Genomic DNA, 19,395 nt, shown 5'->3' with positions numbered 1-19,395 from the left:
GGTCCCGGTTACTTCTTACTGATGTAAGTACGTAGTCGTTACACGAGTCATGTCAGGGGCCTATGGCGGCTCAATAATAACCCTGACACTAGGGTTGATGGGGTTGGTAATCACCTCACAATCCATACGATAGAAGAAGAAGAATCAACTAACGAAGATATTCATAAGGTCTTCAATTCTATTATAATTCTTCTTCTTCGTCTAATCCTTAACCCCTTTTGGTATGCCTACATCCCCTAGCTAAACAGACATGCCTCGCGATCTTTTGCAGCCTCTGTAGCTTGATGACAACCCGACAGTCTGTTTTCAGCTCTCACTCTACCACCTGATGAGGTTGGTCATGCACCTCACAACCCACACGATAGAAGAGCTCTTTGTCAACCGAGCATCGCCAGGTCTCTTTGGGCCACCGCCTTTTGCCTTTTGCTTTTCCAGGCGCACACCAGGTCAGTGCTCGTCGGGACGGGTGTTCCACAGGTTTTTTAAGGACATGACCAATCAGCATGGATATCAGTCTCCACAGTATTTTTTATCACAGTACTTAAATCTTTAATTAGATATTTATTATTTCACATTAATTTGAATTTCTAGAGGACAGTATGATAAAGAAATATTTTTGTAATTTTTATAGCATGTTGTATCGAATACCTCACAGAAGCAACAAGGTACATTATCAGGCAAGCTTTACGCTTGAAATGAAAATCGAAAAAGTTTGCCTATGATGCTCATTCAAACTTAAATAGACGCACCGTGGTTTCCGAACGCACTCCGTTCCGGGAAGGGAGGGGGCTAATCCGTCCTTCTCGGAGCGTTTGAATTGCGAACGTCATCGAACTCCGTTTTGAAAATTCAAATCCTAACATAAAGAGCGGATAAAAAATAAACAATTGAATACACTGGCCGCTTTGTTTTTTTATTTTTTAAGCGTTCGGAATATGAAAGTAATCCGTGCGTCGGTTGACAATTTTGAAAACGATATTTTATTCCCGTTCATTCTCTAAAAATATTTATTAAAACAAGTACCTAACTTTGATCTAAATACCATGTGATCGATACTAAATATACAATTCTTACGGTGGCTTGAAAAATAAATATAAGAATTGAGTGATTTCAAAGCCGACGAGAGTAGAGTAACTGATATTGTCCAAAGTAGGTACGGGGTATACTTAATATTATTCCTACAATATTATGAATAATTACTTCCTGCACATAAGTAGGTAAGTAAATAAAATTAGTGATAAAGCATAAGAATTACGCAATGTACCTACGCAAAACAAGAAGGATTTTACGCGTGTCTAAATTCGAAATCCAGGTCAAATTCACCTAACCCATTCTTAAATCGTTTCCGTTCAAAAACCACACGCTACCAACATAACAAAACATCAAAACTCAAGTTTAGTACTAATTAAAGCAACTAACAAGCGGGACTTCCGTTTCCACATTTTGGGGTAGCGTGGCAACACTGGCATACTGGGTCCCGGGGGGCTAGGGGGTCTATAAGCCGCTTAACGGGGGTACGGGCTGTTTTGATTATTTCCAAGGATGTCTTCTTGGTACGTAAATTATGCAATGCTTTTCGGCGCTCGTTGTTTTGATGTCGGCGATTTGGGCTGGCAGGTTGGCAGTATTGTTTAGTAGTTATGTTATGTTGGTAGGATGATACGTTCATATTTTAAGAAAAAGGAACATTCGCGATGTTGATTTGTTTTTTGATCTCCGGGATCAATTTGAAAAAGACCCTACCTGTAACATTTTAGTATTTTGTCTCGGATTATCGCAAATACCATATTTAAAACAAGATCTTGTATTTTCAAGACTCTAGTTTCATAATACATTGTAAAGAAAATGCGACAGATCAAGTAAATACTGCGCATCCTCAAATAACTGAATTCTGAGATAAAAAGCATACTACCCTCTACGTGATAGTAGAAAATATCAAATCTGAAATCTTTTTCGGATCTCTCTTCAACTTGAGCCACGGTCTTTCGATGCTATATTCCATTTGTAACTTCTGGATGGATTTTTAAATTTATCAAAATTTATCCAAAACTAGTTCTTTGGCCGAAAAACACAACGACACCAAAAACGAAGCCAACTAACCTTGCGGGAACCCAACAGCTTCGAGTCCGTGGTGTGTGAGCCCAAACGGGCCCAGCCCGCCCAGTGGGCCTGGGCCCATGCCCATGTGGTGGGCGCTCGAGTGGTGCGCGTACGGGTTTTGGGCCAGTGGGGACGGCTGCTTCAGGTAGTGGAAGTAGTGATGCAGCGGCGTGGCGGAGTGGGCCTGAGAACAAGCAATTGTTTACTTAACAGTTTCTTGTGGTGCAAAGGCGCTGTCGCCAAAAATAAGAGCGATTGTGTGTAAGCGCGTGTGTGAGGGGTGTGTGAATTGTGCCTATGCACTTCGGTCTCCAAAGCAGAGGAACTGGGTCATCTGAATTTTAGAAAATCAATTTTCTTAGTTAGGAACTGGAATCTGAGTTTATCATTTCAGGGATTGGACAAGTGTGGAGTATAATACTATCACCTAGACTTACCCGGTATGTGTGTGGTGTAAGTTCCATCATTGGCAAAGTATCTGGAGGGCTCAAACTTGCTTAAATTGTCAGTAAAAAAGAGGCTTGTATTATAAATCCTAGAGCCATGGTAGCCCAATTGCAAGAATGCTTGACTCTCACTGTGAGGTCGCAGGTTCGAATGCAGCACCGGTCCCAATTATTTCCGTATTCGTATTTGGATCATTCAATTATCATAAATGATTAGGTATCATGTGCTCAGCAGTGGAGATTAGGTAAGTGGACCCCGTCAAAACGGGATAACACTATGGAGATGATGATGTATTGTAAGTTCCTATAACTGATTCTCCCGGTTTAGAAAAATGTTCAGCGGAGGATCCTTGTTGTCTTTAATTGACGTGTGAGGCGCAAAGAGACCTTTGGACCAAAGAGAACTTTTAGGTGTTATAAAAAAGTGTTAAGATGGAATATTGTCTTTACCTGTGGCGCCGCGGGCCCGGTGGCCGTGGGTCCGGTGGCAGAGGCCGAGTTGGTCAACAGCGCCATCTTATGGTAGTGGACAGTCACCGCGTCGACCGTTTGCGAGTGTGGGTGCTCATTTTGAGGGCGTTTTATAATCTATGGCGCGTGGTCGGAGCGAGTGCATGAGACATTTTTGGAGAGTCTGAAACAAAGGTTTGAGGTTAGACAGCCATACAGTCGTAAACATGTACCTACTTTATTGTTTTAATAATAGTACTTAAGTTTATTTTTGCTTACGTTGTTATTACGAAACATATGCCTAATGTCCTGTTATATAACTGATTTTGTCAACTTATTCACCATGTTAGAGCAAATACACACTATTCTATTCTAAGTTATGATTTTCAAAAGAACCGGAAGATAGCCGAGTACCCGGTACTGACATGCGTTTGGAACCGAAAAAAACGGTTCCTAAAACATGGCCGATTCTCAACGCCCTATTCGTCTGAAATCCCCATCGGGGTAGAACCAATAGTTATTAGAAGATAATTCCCAGTCACACTTAGTTTTGGAGTATTAAGTCGATGAACCATGTGATGGCAGGTTATTCATGATAGTGAGTTAGTGATGTAGCTAAACGTGTTATAAGTTTTCTAGTCGCTCCTAGGCCAGTTCTAAAATAGATCGCCAATAATTATGTAATATGAATGAGAAACAAATGAAGCGTATTAAGTACGATACAATTATCACACTTCAAGCCAACATCCAATTAGGCTTCTAAGACAGCCATTGACGCTGACGCCTCATTATTATGGAAATATGCAAGTAACTAGATAAAAGCTGGTATAAAATTGAAATAACTCGCTCGTAACAAGCAGATAATGAGGCGATAAAAAATTGTTCGTCTACCGCCCGCAAATCAATGCGCATTGAAGAAATTGAAGAGCAATTATACACGCCTCATATTTTCATATACATTTCAATTGCTCATACAATTACACGCACATCAATTGTTAATGCAATGTTGATTTCATTTTTTGCAACAATCATAAAGTATTTTTAAATTCACAATCAACTTGGCTGTATAGAAAATTTTCTGCGCTATTGCAATTTACGAAAAAAATACAAAAGTCAAACACGTGGAACGCCTTCCAAATTTGAAATGTGTATGAATGAATGAACGTTCCATTCGTCACAATGTGAGGATTCGAATTGCAAAATTCTAAGGCGTTTTTTTAGGCAAAGGTACGTTGTAGGTACATGTTTACCGACATTTTGTCACGTTTATTTTTTCTCTGGTTGTTACCTGAGGTTCCTTTGCCAAATTGAGGGGGCTATGATCGCGCTTGTGAGGCTATTGTGTTGGAAAAAAAATTGACGAGCTGTATCAAAGTGATGACATGTGAGATGGAAGGTTTTGTAAGATATGATACGTAACGAACTCTTTGAGGTATTTCTGTTGATAATAATGAAAGAATTATTGAACCGAAAATAGTTGTGCTTGAGTTAAAAAAACGTTTGACTCTTTATCATTTTATGAGTGTGACTAGCATGAACTCATGAGGATTAACGTGTATGCAACTTTATGTCTACGCTCTATTTTCTCTTTCATACCCTAGACATAGAAATTGTAACTACCTAGTAACATTCATAGAATTCATATTAAGTCTTACAAAGACTTTCGTCGTGGGTAAGTCTCGTTTTTTTTTGCGTTAAAAAACACATTGTCACTTTCGGCGTCGCCTAATAATCCTCATTCCGGGAAACCACTGTAGTTCCCTTAACGCACCTCCAATCTGTCAACAAAAGATTATCCCAAAACCCACGGATAAGATCTGTCCCTTGTACAGAACCCAAAAGTTTACACTCAAAAATCAATGTTCGAACTCCTTATTTTAAAACTCAAACTTAACTAAAAGTAGAAAGGATTTATGCTCGAAAGAAATTCTGCGTTTTTGGCGGCAAAAGTCTCGAAAGGTGTTCAATTGTATAAAGAAACCAAAGTAGAGTCGGTCGGATTGAAGTGTTTTCACGTCAATGATTTTGTGAACAATTAGAATATCTTTATAACCGTAGATACCTACCTCATATTTTGCGAAACTTGTAAAAGCCATTTTGTTTGAACGCTCCTTAATAGACTAGTAATTATCTGGGTGTAATTAGGTAGGTTATATTTCATGCAATAAGCACGTAAGTACTTTCAACGTAACCAAATAAAAAAAAATGTGGCGTCCGTAACCAAAATATTCAAATACTTACTTTAAGCTTTACTGTTTCGAATCACGACTTACTGAGATGATAAAGCGTCTAATGTCTAGAATGTATCTGGCAAATAGCAGGTACCATTATCAGACACTTAACCACCAGGTAGACTATCAGACAGTTTATCACCGATTACTGAAACAAGCCCATTTACTTTGCCTTTTATGTGTAGCATAACCGCGTACAAAAAAAATATCTTTTCATCCCGACCTTTTAACACATAATTTCTCTCAGACGCGGCGTGACCTTTCAAAAAGAGCAGTCCCCTTGGTGTCAATAACGCCAAAAATCTATTTGTCAACGCCATAAATAATATCGGTAAGCAAACATCACATTGTGCCGAGCGCGGCAAAACAAACATTCGCGCGATTTCGCGCCCTCGCGATGTAATTATTCCTTCTGTTTGATCAGTTGGCAGCACTGGATGTCAGTGACAAATCGCGGGGCGACCGTTCCAAATTCAAAATCATGATTTTTGTATTTTTTTCTCAATGTCTTTTTACTTTTTAGTGTGATTGATGAATGCCGTTTTTTAAATCAATGACTTACGGAACGGATTGAATTTTGGTGTGAAATTGTGCTTAAAATATATAATTTTTCAGATTCTCATGAATCATTTTCCTTATTAACTAATTGAACATTAATAAAACCTAGCTATTGCAACGCTACCTATCCGTTTCAGTAAATAAACCATTAGCGATTCGCATCATGCTATGCGGCATCGGCCATTTTCCATTATATCCTCCTGCGGCCCAGATTTCCAGACACAATAGTTAAACAATAGGGTTTGGATTTTAAAATAACTTTAGGCCTTTTACATTAGGTACAGTCATCGATTTTATATAACTTCTCTTGTTTATAGATAAGTATTACATACATTTCTTCAACACTCAATCTATCCTAGAGTACAATTTAACTTTTCTCATTAAAATCATACCTAAGCCTGTCCGTAATATACTCTCAAAACAAACTATCTTTCAACTTCCTTTCTCTACAAAACTTGAGCTGGGTAATTCGTTTTTGAACAATAACATGTTCGCCTTAGATAACTTACAATACAATCACACCAGGAAAATTCATCTAAACAAGCAATAAGTATTGGTGTTTGACATTTGTTTATATTGCGCACTTACTGTTATATGCGCAGGTATCAAAATGCAATATTTATTTATTAATATTTACATTATAAAATAAATGGTATCATTACAGGATTCAATCCCAAATCGATATCATTGCATATAAGACAATTTAGACAACATAATAACAAATAAATTTTCAAAAATTATCAATAAAAAAAATATATTATAATATTGCTTGTTTTAGAAGAATTTTTTCAATGTGACGTTTTTCACGCCGCAAATGGTAAGAGAAGTTGTAGCCTCATCACTCTAGGTTAGCTTTTAAGACTGAAAAAGCTTACAGAAATTATACACCGGAGGAGTTGCCAAGCGCAAGCGTTCCCCTCTTCCGAAGTACATGTACGATCGGTTCGTGTTTTGTTTTTAGTGACGGTTTTCTTTTGGCATGCGTTTATAGTAAGCAAGTAAGTAATATATTTATTTCCTCTACAAATAACATTGTCCTTATACTAGTTTACAATCATTTTATTTTTTTTGTTTTTGTTTTTTTTTTTTATTTGTTTTGTATGTTGTGTGCAATAAAGTATATTTGATTTGATTTTATAACATGAACATTAATAATTTTTGTAGATGCTGGAGCCTAAACTAGGGTACTCTGTGTTATAGGTCTCCAGGCCTCCACCTCCAGGAATACGGTCATTAATAATGTTATAAATAAAGCAATGCAACGAAAGTAAATAAAAAAAAATATACAAGTTGATTTTTCTTATGCGTGTGCGACAGTGAGTAAAAACGTGCTGTTATGCTGTATGTGTATATAAAAAATGTAACTAGCGTAATAACAATGAGGATAAAAACTAGAAGCTCAAATGTAGCACTGCATGCATGTGTATGTGAAGCACTGTTGAGTGTTCCTAAATTTTGAGAGTTCTCCATATTGTCCAGTTCAAATTCGTGATAAATTGCTATTAAATATGGCGTAACGTCGAGTGTATCCCGTCTGAAGAATAAGTTACGAAAAAGAAAAGCAGCCAGTTGGAAAAAGGGAGTTTTGTTTGAAAATAAGTCTTTCCAAGTTTTCTTCTTTCCGATCTTTAGGGGATAAATATAACACAATGATTTTGCAGCTAAACGCTGCGCAAAGGGTTATGGTGTAAAAATATAACAAAAAAATATGTTTGTTTACTCAAATAGGTAGTATGGGGAACTGTCTAAAAAGTACACTCAACAGTAGCGGTACCTGATGGGAGAAATAGGCAGTTATTATCCTCATTTCCGTCTATAAAGTTGTCTGAATGAAAATACATAATTCCCAACTTTCCAAAACTCCTATTTACTTCATCGCAATATTTCCAATCCTTTACTTCCATTTACTATTACGTCACTCTATAGAAACTGAAAGCTGATGTTATGACAAAGACGTTAATTTCGGGCGTGATAATTGTCCACTGGGTTGGCATTGTGTAGGATTTCTCGCATCGGAACACACTATTAACTATTTCAATGGCAACTTTTTTTTCTGTAAAATTTCCTAGTAACCATTTGTCGTGGCCACAAAGGGCCTGTCGGCACTTTTTGTCGGTCTGTGGCTGGAGAGTGAATGGTAGCCTATGGGGGAAATTGGTAATATGTTTTTCGTCAGTAGATGTGGCTGAAATTGGGATTTATAAAGTAAAAATATATTTAATTAAGTAATGTAACATCAGAAAAAAATCAGGTAAATGGCACAGACGCAGTACAGAGGCGTATCAACAATTTAAATCCTCAATAACTAATTTTGTACATTTTTAGATTTAATTCGAAAAACCAATACTATTCATCATCATCATCATCTCCCTAGCATTATCCCGTTTTTCCTTATTTAGGGTCCGCTTCTGAAGATCTGAAGATTTGACAGGTCCGGCTTTTTACAGAAGCGACTGCCTGTCTGACCAAAACAAAAAACAATACTACTAATTTATATATTAATTACACTTCTTGCTAGGAGACAACAAGCAAGAACTAACCATCTTTAATTAATGAGGAATAAATAACGTACCTACCACACGTATAGAAAGAAATGAACTTAATAAACCCCTATAAAACTACAGGCATTTATTTATAACGAAATACTTGCGAATCTAAAACAGAAACCTTACGCTAACTTAATGATACAGTATATATATAATAATATTTATATAATATTTATTTATTTCAAATAGCCTAATACACAGGTAGCTAAAAAAATAAATTTTACAATGTGTGGCTGTTTCAAATTTACACGAGGAAATGACCTCTGAACTCCCAAACTAGAGTGAATCTGTATTATGGGAGTCAGAACAGTAAGAACATCAACACAACCCGAAACCATGTAAACGGTAGTCTAAAATATTTATAATTCGATTCCCAAACATACAAAAAATAATGATTTGTTATCGGACACGCATGTCCAATGTAGCCAACATACCAGGTAACAGGAAACAGCCTTTGTGCTCCATGACAGTTTTACAAACATTGTCCGTGGCATCCTTTTAAAATTCGAAATTGGAATGTCTCTATTTCGAACGCTGGGTTTTTAAATAGTGACACTAATAAGCTGCCTCGAAGCGATATTGAAAAAAGAACCATTTTATTTTAGAAAAAATAAGTACATATTAGGTACTTAGGTTGCCCAGTGGTTGTACTATTGGTAGAAAAATAGATATAAAATACCTAACATTCAAAAATCAAATCACAAAATCTAAGATGTGTGCTAAATGTAATTATAATCCCTAACCGACGAATAAAAGCAAAAAATTGATTAAATATTAAGTATAATAAAAAATTCATCACGCAAAATGAGAGTGTCCCCAAAGAATAAGAACAATTAGGTTGCACAGTGGGCCGCGTCTCGCAAACAGGAGCAAATGATTTGACTCCCGGCGGGTAACCTGATACAGTCGTTACTGGTTCAATGATTGCATAAATGATGGGGCGTGGGGATTGAGCGGTGGCGTATAAAATAAAAAAAAGTAATGCGTTCGAGTAATTTCTCAGTATTTTTTTTTTCGCTTAAGATTAGTTTTTTCATCGTTAGTTTAATTTCACGTTTACCCCTTTCTTGAAGGAAAAAGTGAACAGATTTTAAAATATTTGTTAGTATCTGCCTATACATTTATTTTTCTTGTCATCTTGCTTTATCTGACTTATTTTACTAGTAAATTTATTCGGATGGTATACATTATTTTTTGGCCAGATGTTTTCCATAATATTTTTAGAATTTGACCTGCTATCATGGTGTAGGATTCACATCCTGTTCATTCTAAATTTTCGAGAAATATTGTGTACTTACCTAATATATCTTGGATCGATCACTGAACCACTAATAGGTCTCCAGGTTGGCCCACGCTCACGCCCTCGTAGCGCCGGGGGCGGAGTCCCCTGGGAGGCGCTAATGGTGCTTACCAAACATGAGTGCAGATGCGGTCAACAGACCGTGGGAGTGAATGATTTGTTTTATGCACACGTTGTAATGCTGATGTAACTTTAGTCTGAAAGTTTGTTGGTTGATAACATAATATGTTGGTTGGTAACGCTTCTATGCTGGCCTAAGAGCGAATAAAGATTATATAACGTCTTCATTATCATAATAAGCCTTCATAATTGCAAGAACACAAAGTTAAACATGTTATTCTAAGTAAACAGTGCATGTATTCAATCGGAAAGCAGGTGTGCAGATTCTCACACAAACTCACGAAATTCGTAATAGATAAGCTAGTTTCAATCCAGGAAATGAATGTACAATTTGAAGCGATTGGCTGATTACCTGTTACTCATTATCTTCCTAGCATTATGCTGTATTTGACGGGATTTATCTAACCTCAAGATGTGCCAGGTCCGGCTTTTCAGAAGCAGGGAGTTGCTTCTGACCTTCCAATCCGGGAAGGGAAAATTCAAATTCAAAACTATCTTTATTCAGTAGGTAGCACAGTTACACTTTGAATCGTCATATATAAGGAACGTCCCATCCGCCTACAACTACTACAGCATGTCACAACCTGTATAGCTCCTACTAGGGTAGGGCCGTAGATATTATTAAAAAAATATATTATACATTTTAGCAATTTGGCTGCCTAATAGTAGTTCCCAGACAGTTAACCCTAATAATTACTAACCTTATAATAACCTTTTTTAGAAGGTTAGAGGTTACATAGAGAATCATGCACAAGAAATAACTAACATAATATTTATAATGAGCCTATTTCAGTCCCACTGCTGGTCACAGGCCTCAATCATCCGGAGGGAGTAAAATAATAATGAAATGTCCTTAAACTATTTTGTCAACAATGTATTCAATTATATGAACCATTATAACAATCGGTTTCTGCGTAAAACCGCAAAACTTTTAGTGCATTTGTATAATAATTAATGACTACATAGAATACGAATGCAAAGCGTGTATTATTAAAACGAGACTAATTAAAACTTAAAACGACGTGAATTTTATGTGAATATAATTTATATTCACATGAACACGTTTTCCTCTTTAGTTACTCATTATTTTATGATCACAAATACTAATAATGAAAGATTTTTAGAAAATATCTGTGTAAAATGAAAAACAGAGAAGTTCTACATTTAAAAGTAATATAACATTATTATATATATATATATATATATATTATACATAAAACCGTAAATTGATGGTTATTTTCCGAAAGAGTAAAATCTAACTTATCAAGGTACGGTCACGAGTACTAATATGTATACACTTTGAAACCATGTCACATTAACTTTTTTGACAAATTAAACCGTAAGTCTCATTAAATGTTAAATTATAATAGTACGACAAGGTTCGAAAGTGAGTACATGATATTGCTCATGACTGTATCTATTCATATTGTCTAAAAGGTTGGGAGGAACTCTATATTTTTTCAATAACCAAATAATTTATTTGGAAAATGTTCTTCACAAGTCTGTAGCTGAATGCCTACTTTTTGATTAGATTTCGATGTGACTTAGGTATTGTTTGCCACCAACTGAGCACGATCAGACCTATTTGCTTAAATGTTGTACTGGGTGAGAAACCACAGCGCTCCTCATTTGTCCGGCCAAGTAAATTATGCACATCATTTGACGTCACCTTCAGTCGTAGCAGTTTTCCGTTCCACTGAAGCAAGGAGGGGTAAGACGAGTGCGTGCGCCTGCGTTTTGCGCGAACGTCTGCGCATCTTAATATATCCTGCGTACGCGCGTAACCGCTTCCGTTTACTGGACTCTGATAGAGTCGAAGTGGTCGCCATGGCCGAAATCGTCATTTAGTACCATTTCCGGCAAGTCTGCAATAAGACTTGCCTCAGATGGCACTAAAACTTTCTGCAAAATACCTATTATGTAGGTTTATTCGTAATGTTGATTTTTCACCGTTCCCACACGAACCCATAATTTACTTAGAGACCACAATTCAATTTCAATCTCAATAATTACCAGTAAGAGTTCCCATTGAGACAGTTATCAATTTATTTCATATTTTCATTTGATACGACTCCCGCACAATGGGCACGTGCAAGCATTGTTAGTCAAAATTAATGTTGCAAATTGATAGTTCGCATTTGAGATTGCTTTTGTGATATGTTGGAGAATTTGTTCGGTATGGTTTCCGATTTTGTGAGGAGTGCTTTGGGAATTGGTTTGAGAAATGTGTCGAGTCGAATATAAAAAAGAAATTAACAATATTTTAGGTAAGTAATTAAAATATTTTGTCATAATTACTATTTTAGAACTCTTTTTTTAATGCTACATAATCATAGGGTTACTATTTAACATTCAAAAATACAAATTGGTTGGATATCCTATTGTTTTAGCCTCAATTAATAGATAGATGCCTATACAATAATGAGGAAACAGAAGTAATTTAAAATTAAAGAGGTTTAATTTTTACATTTCATGCGTATTTATTGATTAATTATAAAGTCAGAGTGCGTAATAAATTAATTTACTATTTTAATAATTCATGTAACCATCTTTATGAATAATGTATCTACTTTATAATGATCGTGTATTTGTCAGCACGTTTTTATTTACAATTATTTATTACCGCAAATGATTATGTTTATACAATTAGCGATAAATTTCAACCAAAAGAAATAGGTATTTATATAGAAGAGGTAAGTAAAACGTAACTATAATATCCAACATAAATTCAGCTACATATAACCTAGCCATTTAGAGTCAACTCGCGTTATTACCACAACTCATATAAAATGCCACTGTCGGAATTCGGCCGAGTAAACAAACGAAGAAAATCGATAGTTCAAGTGCGAGAGGGACAGTAAAACAAGTTTGTGTAAGTAAGAAAAGGACGGATTTACCGGGGGACGTTACAAGGCGTGGCTTATACGCCCGCCTGGTAAACTTGCGGACGGAAGAGAAGGGGATATTGAACCCGGTTTAAACCTGTAAGTGCGAGTAAGACGGCTATAGTTTTGATAGCTCCCATTAAGTTTTCAATAGGTATGTCTAGTTAGGACGAAATCTAGACTCCGGTAAGACATCTGTAAATAATTCAACAGATTTATGTTTCGGGATGTTTTGTAATAGTGTGTTAAAAAGTTTGGTAGTATCATTGGAGGTTTTTATTTATGAATGCTATTTTCTGAACTGTGGGCATCTGCCTTCCCTGAATTAACCGGAAGGAATAAGTATGGAACATAAATATCTATTTCACCAACATGCTGGTCCATTGCGGATTAGTCAAAACATTTGGGTTAGTAGCTAACCCATTCGCCAGGGTTTGCAGGCATATAAAATGTTTGCACATTTAATTTAAATACTATTCTCCACAGTAATAATTAGTTATTCCTACTAACTAAATAAATGATCCATAGACAATTATATTTTTGACCAATAAATGAACCACTGTGTACCTACTTAGCGTACAGGCAGCGTTGAAAATAGTATGAGATATAGTTTGAAAATTTGAAGTTCATCATCATCATCACCAGCCCATTAACGTCCCCACTGCTGGGGCACGGGCCTTCCCTATGGATGGATAGGGAGACTGGGCCTTAAACCACCACGCGGGCCCAGTGCGGATTAGTGGTTATTAACGACTGCTAATGCAGCCGGGAACAACGGCTTAACGTGCCTTCCGAAGCACGGAGGAGCTCGAGATGAAAACTTTTTTGTGGTCACCCATCCTATGACCGGCCCTTGCGAAAGTTGCTTAACTTCAACAATCGCAGACCGTGCGCGTTTACCGCTGCGCCACCGAGCTCCTCTCACTGGAGTAAACTCGAGAGAAGGTTGAGGCGACGTCTAAGAATACCAATTTTTAGCTCAGTTCGAGTTCCTTAAGGTCGCCAGGAAGGTTCGAGTTAACATCCTAGAATATGGATGTTAACGTTCTTGAGTTGGGCGATTATGAGGATATATTAATGGAATAATTCGATTATGAAGATGTCTCGAGATATGGTCATTAGTAATTACTAATCGAGATATCTCAATGAATATGCAGTCAATTAATCCAGCGCACCTTGCGCTGTGTCATGGAAGCGCTTTAATTTAGTGGATTTGAAACTACTTACATTTCACAGAACTTTCAAACATAAGTACCTATGTTTAAAAATAAATACTTACTTACAAATTTTTGATCGTAAGTATAACAAAATATATTCAATGGGTTGTCTTGTCAATAGACGTTAGCTACTTAACGCTAATTTTATTATTTTTTATCTAAGTACTTTTTTCCTGCATTTTATTTGTAAAATTAAATATACGCGTGTATCTACTTACTTATTAACTATAATTCTTGTCAAACTTTAAATGATTAGGTACCATAAAATGGCATTTTAATTGAATACAAAACGTAAATAAAAAAATCAATGCATGTCACAAATTAAATTAATGTTTCCTATACGTGACATTTTGAACGAATCAAACAAAAGGTGTTTTACAGTGCAAGTTTTGCATCTGCATAGTACGTGATAGCGACAAACGTGCGCCGCGATTGTGGCACTATAAAAGACTTCATTTTTTTTTCAATTTAAAAAGTTGCTTCGTGTGCGGCGGGAAAGTGATTCGCTACTTCCGGTAGTTGTTGAAAGTAATTTACAGTTGTAATTTATTAAATTGCTTGTATTCTTTTCTTTTTAATCTCAATTTAAGCGGCTATTTCTAGACTGAATATTTTGCTGTAGCTCATCAATCACGCACACATCGATATAGTCGTGAGCTTACCTATGTTCTGTTGTTAAATATTATAATGGTTTAAAGGCGTAACTTACAATAGGGTGTATAACTGGCATGAAAATATACCTCTACTTTTTGTCATCCTAAGAGATTTTTTATATCTAGAAACCGTTTTCCATGATTTTCCGGTAAAAATAGGTATAATGCATTATCGCATTAGGCATGTCGCTAAGTTGGAAGGTGCTAGATAGAATTAAAAAAAATAACTTAACTTTGGTTCCACTCTTTGTTTACAAAACAGGATGACTATAGACCTGTGTATTACTAAGTACTTAACATACAATTACAAAAAATACTCTTAGAACATATTTAAAATTTAATAATAAAAATAGATCAAGTTAAATTCAAATTAATTTATGTACTTATTACTTTTTATAAAATATTTATTTTATTACCTACCATTATTTAAAGATGGATTATTTATTAAGAATGAAATACTGAAATACCAAGTGTTAATGTGTAATGTAATTGTGGCTATCCACTCCGATAATTCCTATCATATCGGCCTCACGAGAAATACTTACACATACATACATACATAATCAGCCTATATACGTCCCACTGCTGGGCACAGGCCTCCCCCTCAATCAACCGGAGGGGTATGGAGCATACTCCACCACGCTGATCCAATGCGGGTTGGTGGAGGTGTTTTTACGGCTAATAGCCGGGACCAACGGCTTAACGTGCCCATGATAATACTTGTTTACACTAAATACTAATTGCATATTTAATCACTTTATCGAACCTATTCCAAGTAAATCCGTAATAAAATAGCACAAAAAAGAATAAAACAACCAAATAAAATAACCCCTTCAAAAACCAAAAACAGCTGGAAAAACTGCCGCCATTTTGATAACCATAGACAATATAAGTATTCTTTTTTTCCCGCAGGCAGATGTTCGCGTATATACGTCCTATCTGTGTACAATAACAATAATTAGTATGCTACCCCCTGGGGTAGGGCAGAGACTACTGAATGACGCCCTTTGCGTAAAAAAATAATAGTTTCGACGCCACTCACTTTGTTTGGCGTAATAAAAGTAATTATAGTCGGCAAACCGGTTTCTGAATGCGTTGACATGTCGGAATAATGGATACTATTTATATACAAAATACGTTTTTGAATTAAAAAAAGTAAAAATGATTTATTTACCAAATAAAGTAAAATTAACACAAGTTAATAGCGGGCCCTGCACTAGAGTTTCCCCTGTAGCCCTATGATAAAACAATTTTTGCTTAAAGATTAAGAATACAAAGTCCGGTGGTGGTTTAATTAAAAAAGTAATAGGAACATAATTACAGTGGCTGCAAGTTGTCTTTGATTACTTGTGGCTCTGCCCACCTCATTTGGGATTACGGGCGTGAGTTTATGTATGTATGTATGAACATAATTATGATCCTTTTTAATCTTTCTCTAATCTATGCCATGTAAGTTCTTCTTGGTCTTCCCCTTCCTTTCTTTCTTTTTTTTAATAAAATAGGCTCGCGTTTGAGTACAATCTCACTCACCTGATGGTAAGTGACAATGTGGTAGGTGAATCACACGTACCTAGCAAATGCCTATTCACTCTAGCTTTGATGACTCCCAAATTATAACGAGTTGGAAAAGCAGACGACGGCAGACAGTTCCAGTCCTTCGCTGTTCGCATCAAAAAGGAAGAGGCAAAACGTTTAGTGCGGATTGGTGGTATATCCACAACATAAGGATGAAATGCCTGCCGACGTCTAGTTGTCCGTAGATGGAATGGAGTGGGCGGAATTAACTCGTGAACCGTTTCCTAGGAGCTCTCCTTATATGATATTTTTAATAAAATTCCTCGTGTCTTATTAAGTGTCCAATCTTGCCTCTTCTGTCCTCAATAACTCAATATTACCTGTAGCCTTCCCAACCCATTTTGGATTACAAGCGAGTGTTCACACGTTTAAAAACTCATCTAATCACGCAATAGACCGACAACCATAGACAAAATAAATTGAAAAAGTAACCTCCTTTTTCGAAGTCGGTTAATAAATATAAACAAACAAACCACAGCCAGTATACTCACGACGCCAGTTGCACAATGTAACTATTTTTGAACCGCGGTTAGCTAATCAAAGAGTCGTTAATCTCGAGTTAAACAGGGATTAGCGCAGTCACGGACGAAGATTAAATATGGTATGGTCATGGAACATATGAATTGTAGATTTGAATTGTGTTTGAACGTGTGGCGCCAGTGCTGGACAATCGACGCCGAAATTATGATCACTATGATGACGAATTGTCAATGATCGACCTTCTAGGTTACGTTCCAAAAATAATAGATGGCGCTGTATAGAGGTGCCTTCGTTTAACATAAAAACATAAACAGCCTATAAACGTCCCACTGCTGGGCACAGGCCTCCCCTCAATTAACCGGAGGGGGTATGGAGCATACTCCACCACGCTGCTCCACTGCGGGTTGGTGGAGGTGTTTTTACGACTAATAGCCGGGCCCAACGGCTTAACGTGCCCTCCGAAGCACGGAATCATCTTACTTTTTCGGATAATTAGGTGATTCAAGCCTGAAAAGTCCATACCAAACAAAGGACAGTCTCACAAAGTGATTTCGACAATGTCCCCATCGGGAACCGAACCCGGACCTCCAGATCGTGAGCCTAACGCTCTAACCACTAGACCACGGAGGCTGTTGGCGGCCTTCGTTTAATCTTCTAATTTCGTGGATAACTTGGAAATTTGATGCAGTTTTGAAATTGAGAAGTGTGAGTTTTTGCCCATGGTCCTTATTAGGAGCCGGCCCTTAATCGGTGCAAATACCTTACAGATGAAGCGCTGGGAGGGTTAAAATGGCCACATCGAAGCAATTTTGCTTTCATCTAAGAAAGCAATATTGCTATTTGACATTTGCTTGCATTGTTTACTTTTATATGCGCAAGTGTCAAATTGCAATATTGCAAAATTGCATGAATTGCTTCGATGTGGCCATTTTAATCCCCCTGGTCGTTAAGTGCTTTTTATACTACTACTTCTTATTGTAGATTTGCCGCAGATGGCATTAACTACTTGCCAGACAAATGGGAAGCGCTGAAGGCTCTCACCCGATAAAACGTTTAAGACAACAGGCCTGAGGGTGCCCAGTTGGGCGCGAACCTCGACTCAGGGTGTCGTCTGAGAGGAAAAATATTTGAAAGAATTAATCGACTCTAGTGGGTCGATAGCGATAAGCGCTGATTGAGGGAAATCGTCGACCACACCGGCGGGGTCAGGTCATTAAGTTATAATAATATACGTAATAATAAAAATGTTTATTCAGGTAAAATCTACGACACACATTTATTTATTATTTATTTTATTTATTTCAACTTCAATACACTATCATTACAGGTAGGACCTAATGCGATAGAATAGTAAAGTAGTATATATAAGTGCGTTTTGCTTACAAGCTACATAAAACAAGTTATTTTCCCATAGCACACACTCTGTGATTCGCTTCGTCATCTCCTAACAACCTCTATACCGTAATGGTAAATATTTTATTATGCGAGATATTGTGATTAAACTCCAATTTGTATGTAGAGTATTTATACTCTATGACGAGCTTAGCTGATCAGTCAAAGGTTTATGGAACCCAAGTGTGTGTCGCCTCTACATGATGATGACCGCTCTAAGGAAAGATGCAGGATCTGGCAGGAACGGGTACACCTCCCAAAACCTTTTGCTTCGCCGTCCGAGAGACCTCCGCCAGGTCTTGATTTGCCTTGGCTTACCTGGAAGTCTCTAAATAGACTTCGGACTCAGGTGGGCCGAAGTAAGGACAATTTGTTCAGGTGGGGTTTCTCGGATGGCTCAGACTTAAAGTGCAAGTGCGACACTGTTCCCCAAACGATGGAACATCTTACATCGTGTCCTGCGTGCCCGAACACCTGCACGCAGGAGGATCTGATGAGCGCTGAAGATAGCGCCATATTTGTTGCCAAGTTTTGGGCCGATACTATTTAGTTTGCCATCGACACGTTAAGAAGAAGATGGAACCCAAGACCTCCGGATGATGAGCCCTTCGCTCAGCCTCTGGACGACAAAGGCCGTATTAAGTCTGTTATTATTATAATGATACAAGATCACGACCATGTCCCAATTGGTAGTCAGAGGTACAATCAAAGAGCAAAAGTTCAGTCACTGAGCCCAGCGAATTATTTGTAAACAGTGCTGAAATTATGTACCATTAGTTGTCATAATTATAAAGTTTACAGATACTTACAGATGTAAGTATGTAGTCGTTACTTGAGTCACGCCAGGGGCCTTAGGCGGCTCAATAATAACCCTGACACCAGGGTTGATGAGGTTGGTGATTCACCTCACAACCCACACGATAGAAGAAGTAGAAGATAAATTGTTGTTGAAAATCCGTGATGGCCCAGTTCGGGGAACGCGTGACTACATCATAGTATCGCGAGTTCGAAGTCCGATTCGGGCTCTAAACCACTGAATTCGACTTTATTAGTTTGAAATCATGTTTGGATCATAGATATTACCGGGTGAGAGCCTTCAGCGCTCCCCATTTGTCCGGCCAAGTAGGTAATAAATAAATAAATAAAATTGTTTATTTCGGATCAAAAAATTACATCCATATTATGTTAGTAAGAAGTGACTTATGAAAACTATTGTTAGTAATGAAAATTATATTTTGCACGCATTCATGACCATCACGTGAACGGGTAAGTTCCCGTGATCGTCACCCTACGCACAAAACATCTCCAAAGCGGCGATGTGTATCGATCAGCTAATGTCTTCAGGATAAATAATAGATAGGATCAGGTAATGCCATCTGCGGCAAATCTACAATAAGTCACGTCAAAATGAAAAAAAAAATGATCGTAGATAATTGATATCA

The 19,395-nt window shown here is 37.2% G+C and overlaps 1 protein-coding gene across 2 annotated transcripts in view; it reads right to left on the bottom strand.

Annotated features, from left to right (window-relative positions):
* Positions 1-19,395, bottom strand: part of LOC126378106 (homeobox protein OTX1) — a 69,050-nt gene that overhangs the window by 35,481 nt on the left and 14,174 nt on the right. For both annotated transcript variants that reach the window (XM_050026276.1, XM_050026277.1), the window contains exons 2-3: positions 2,997-3,180; positions 2,101-2,284 (exon numbers count right to left, since the gene is read on the bottom strand). In XM_050026276.1, the coding sequence (XP_049882233.1) occupies positions 2,101-2,284; positions 2,997-3,062 (250 nt within the window). In that variant the 5' untranslated portion in view covers positions 3,063-3,180. The remainder of the gene's footprint in view (positions 1-2,100; positions 2,285-2,996; positions 3,181-19,395) is intronic.

The sequence above is a fragment of the Pectinophora gossypiella genome, chromosome 25 (genome assembly GCF_024362695.1).
Source record: "Pectinophora gossypiella chromosome 25, ilPecGoss1.1, whole genome shotgun sequence".
Lineage (NCBI taxonomy): Eukaryota > Metazoa > Arthropoda > Insecta > Lepidoptera > Gelechiidae > Pectinophora > Pectinophora gossypiella.
The sequence above is the reverse complement of the archived record's forward strand: the minus strand, read 5'-3'. Positions and strand labels throughout refer to the sequence as shown.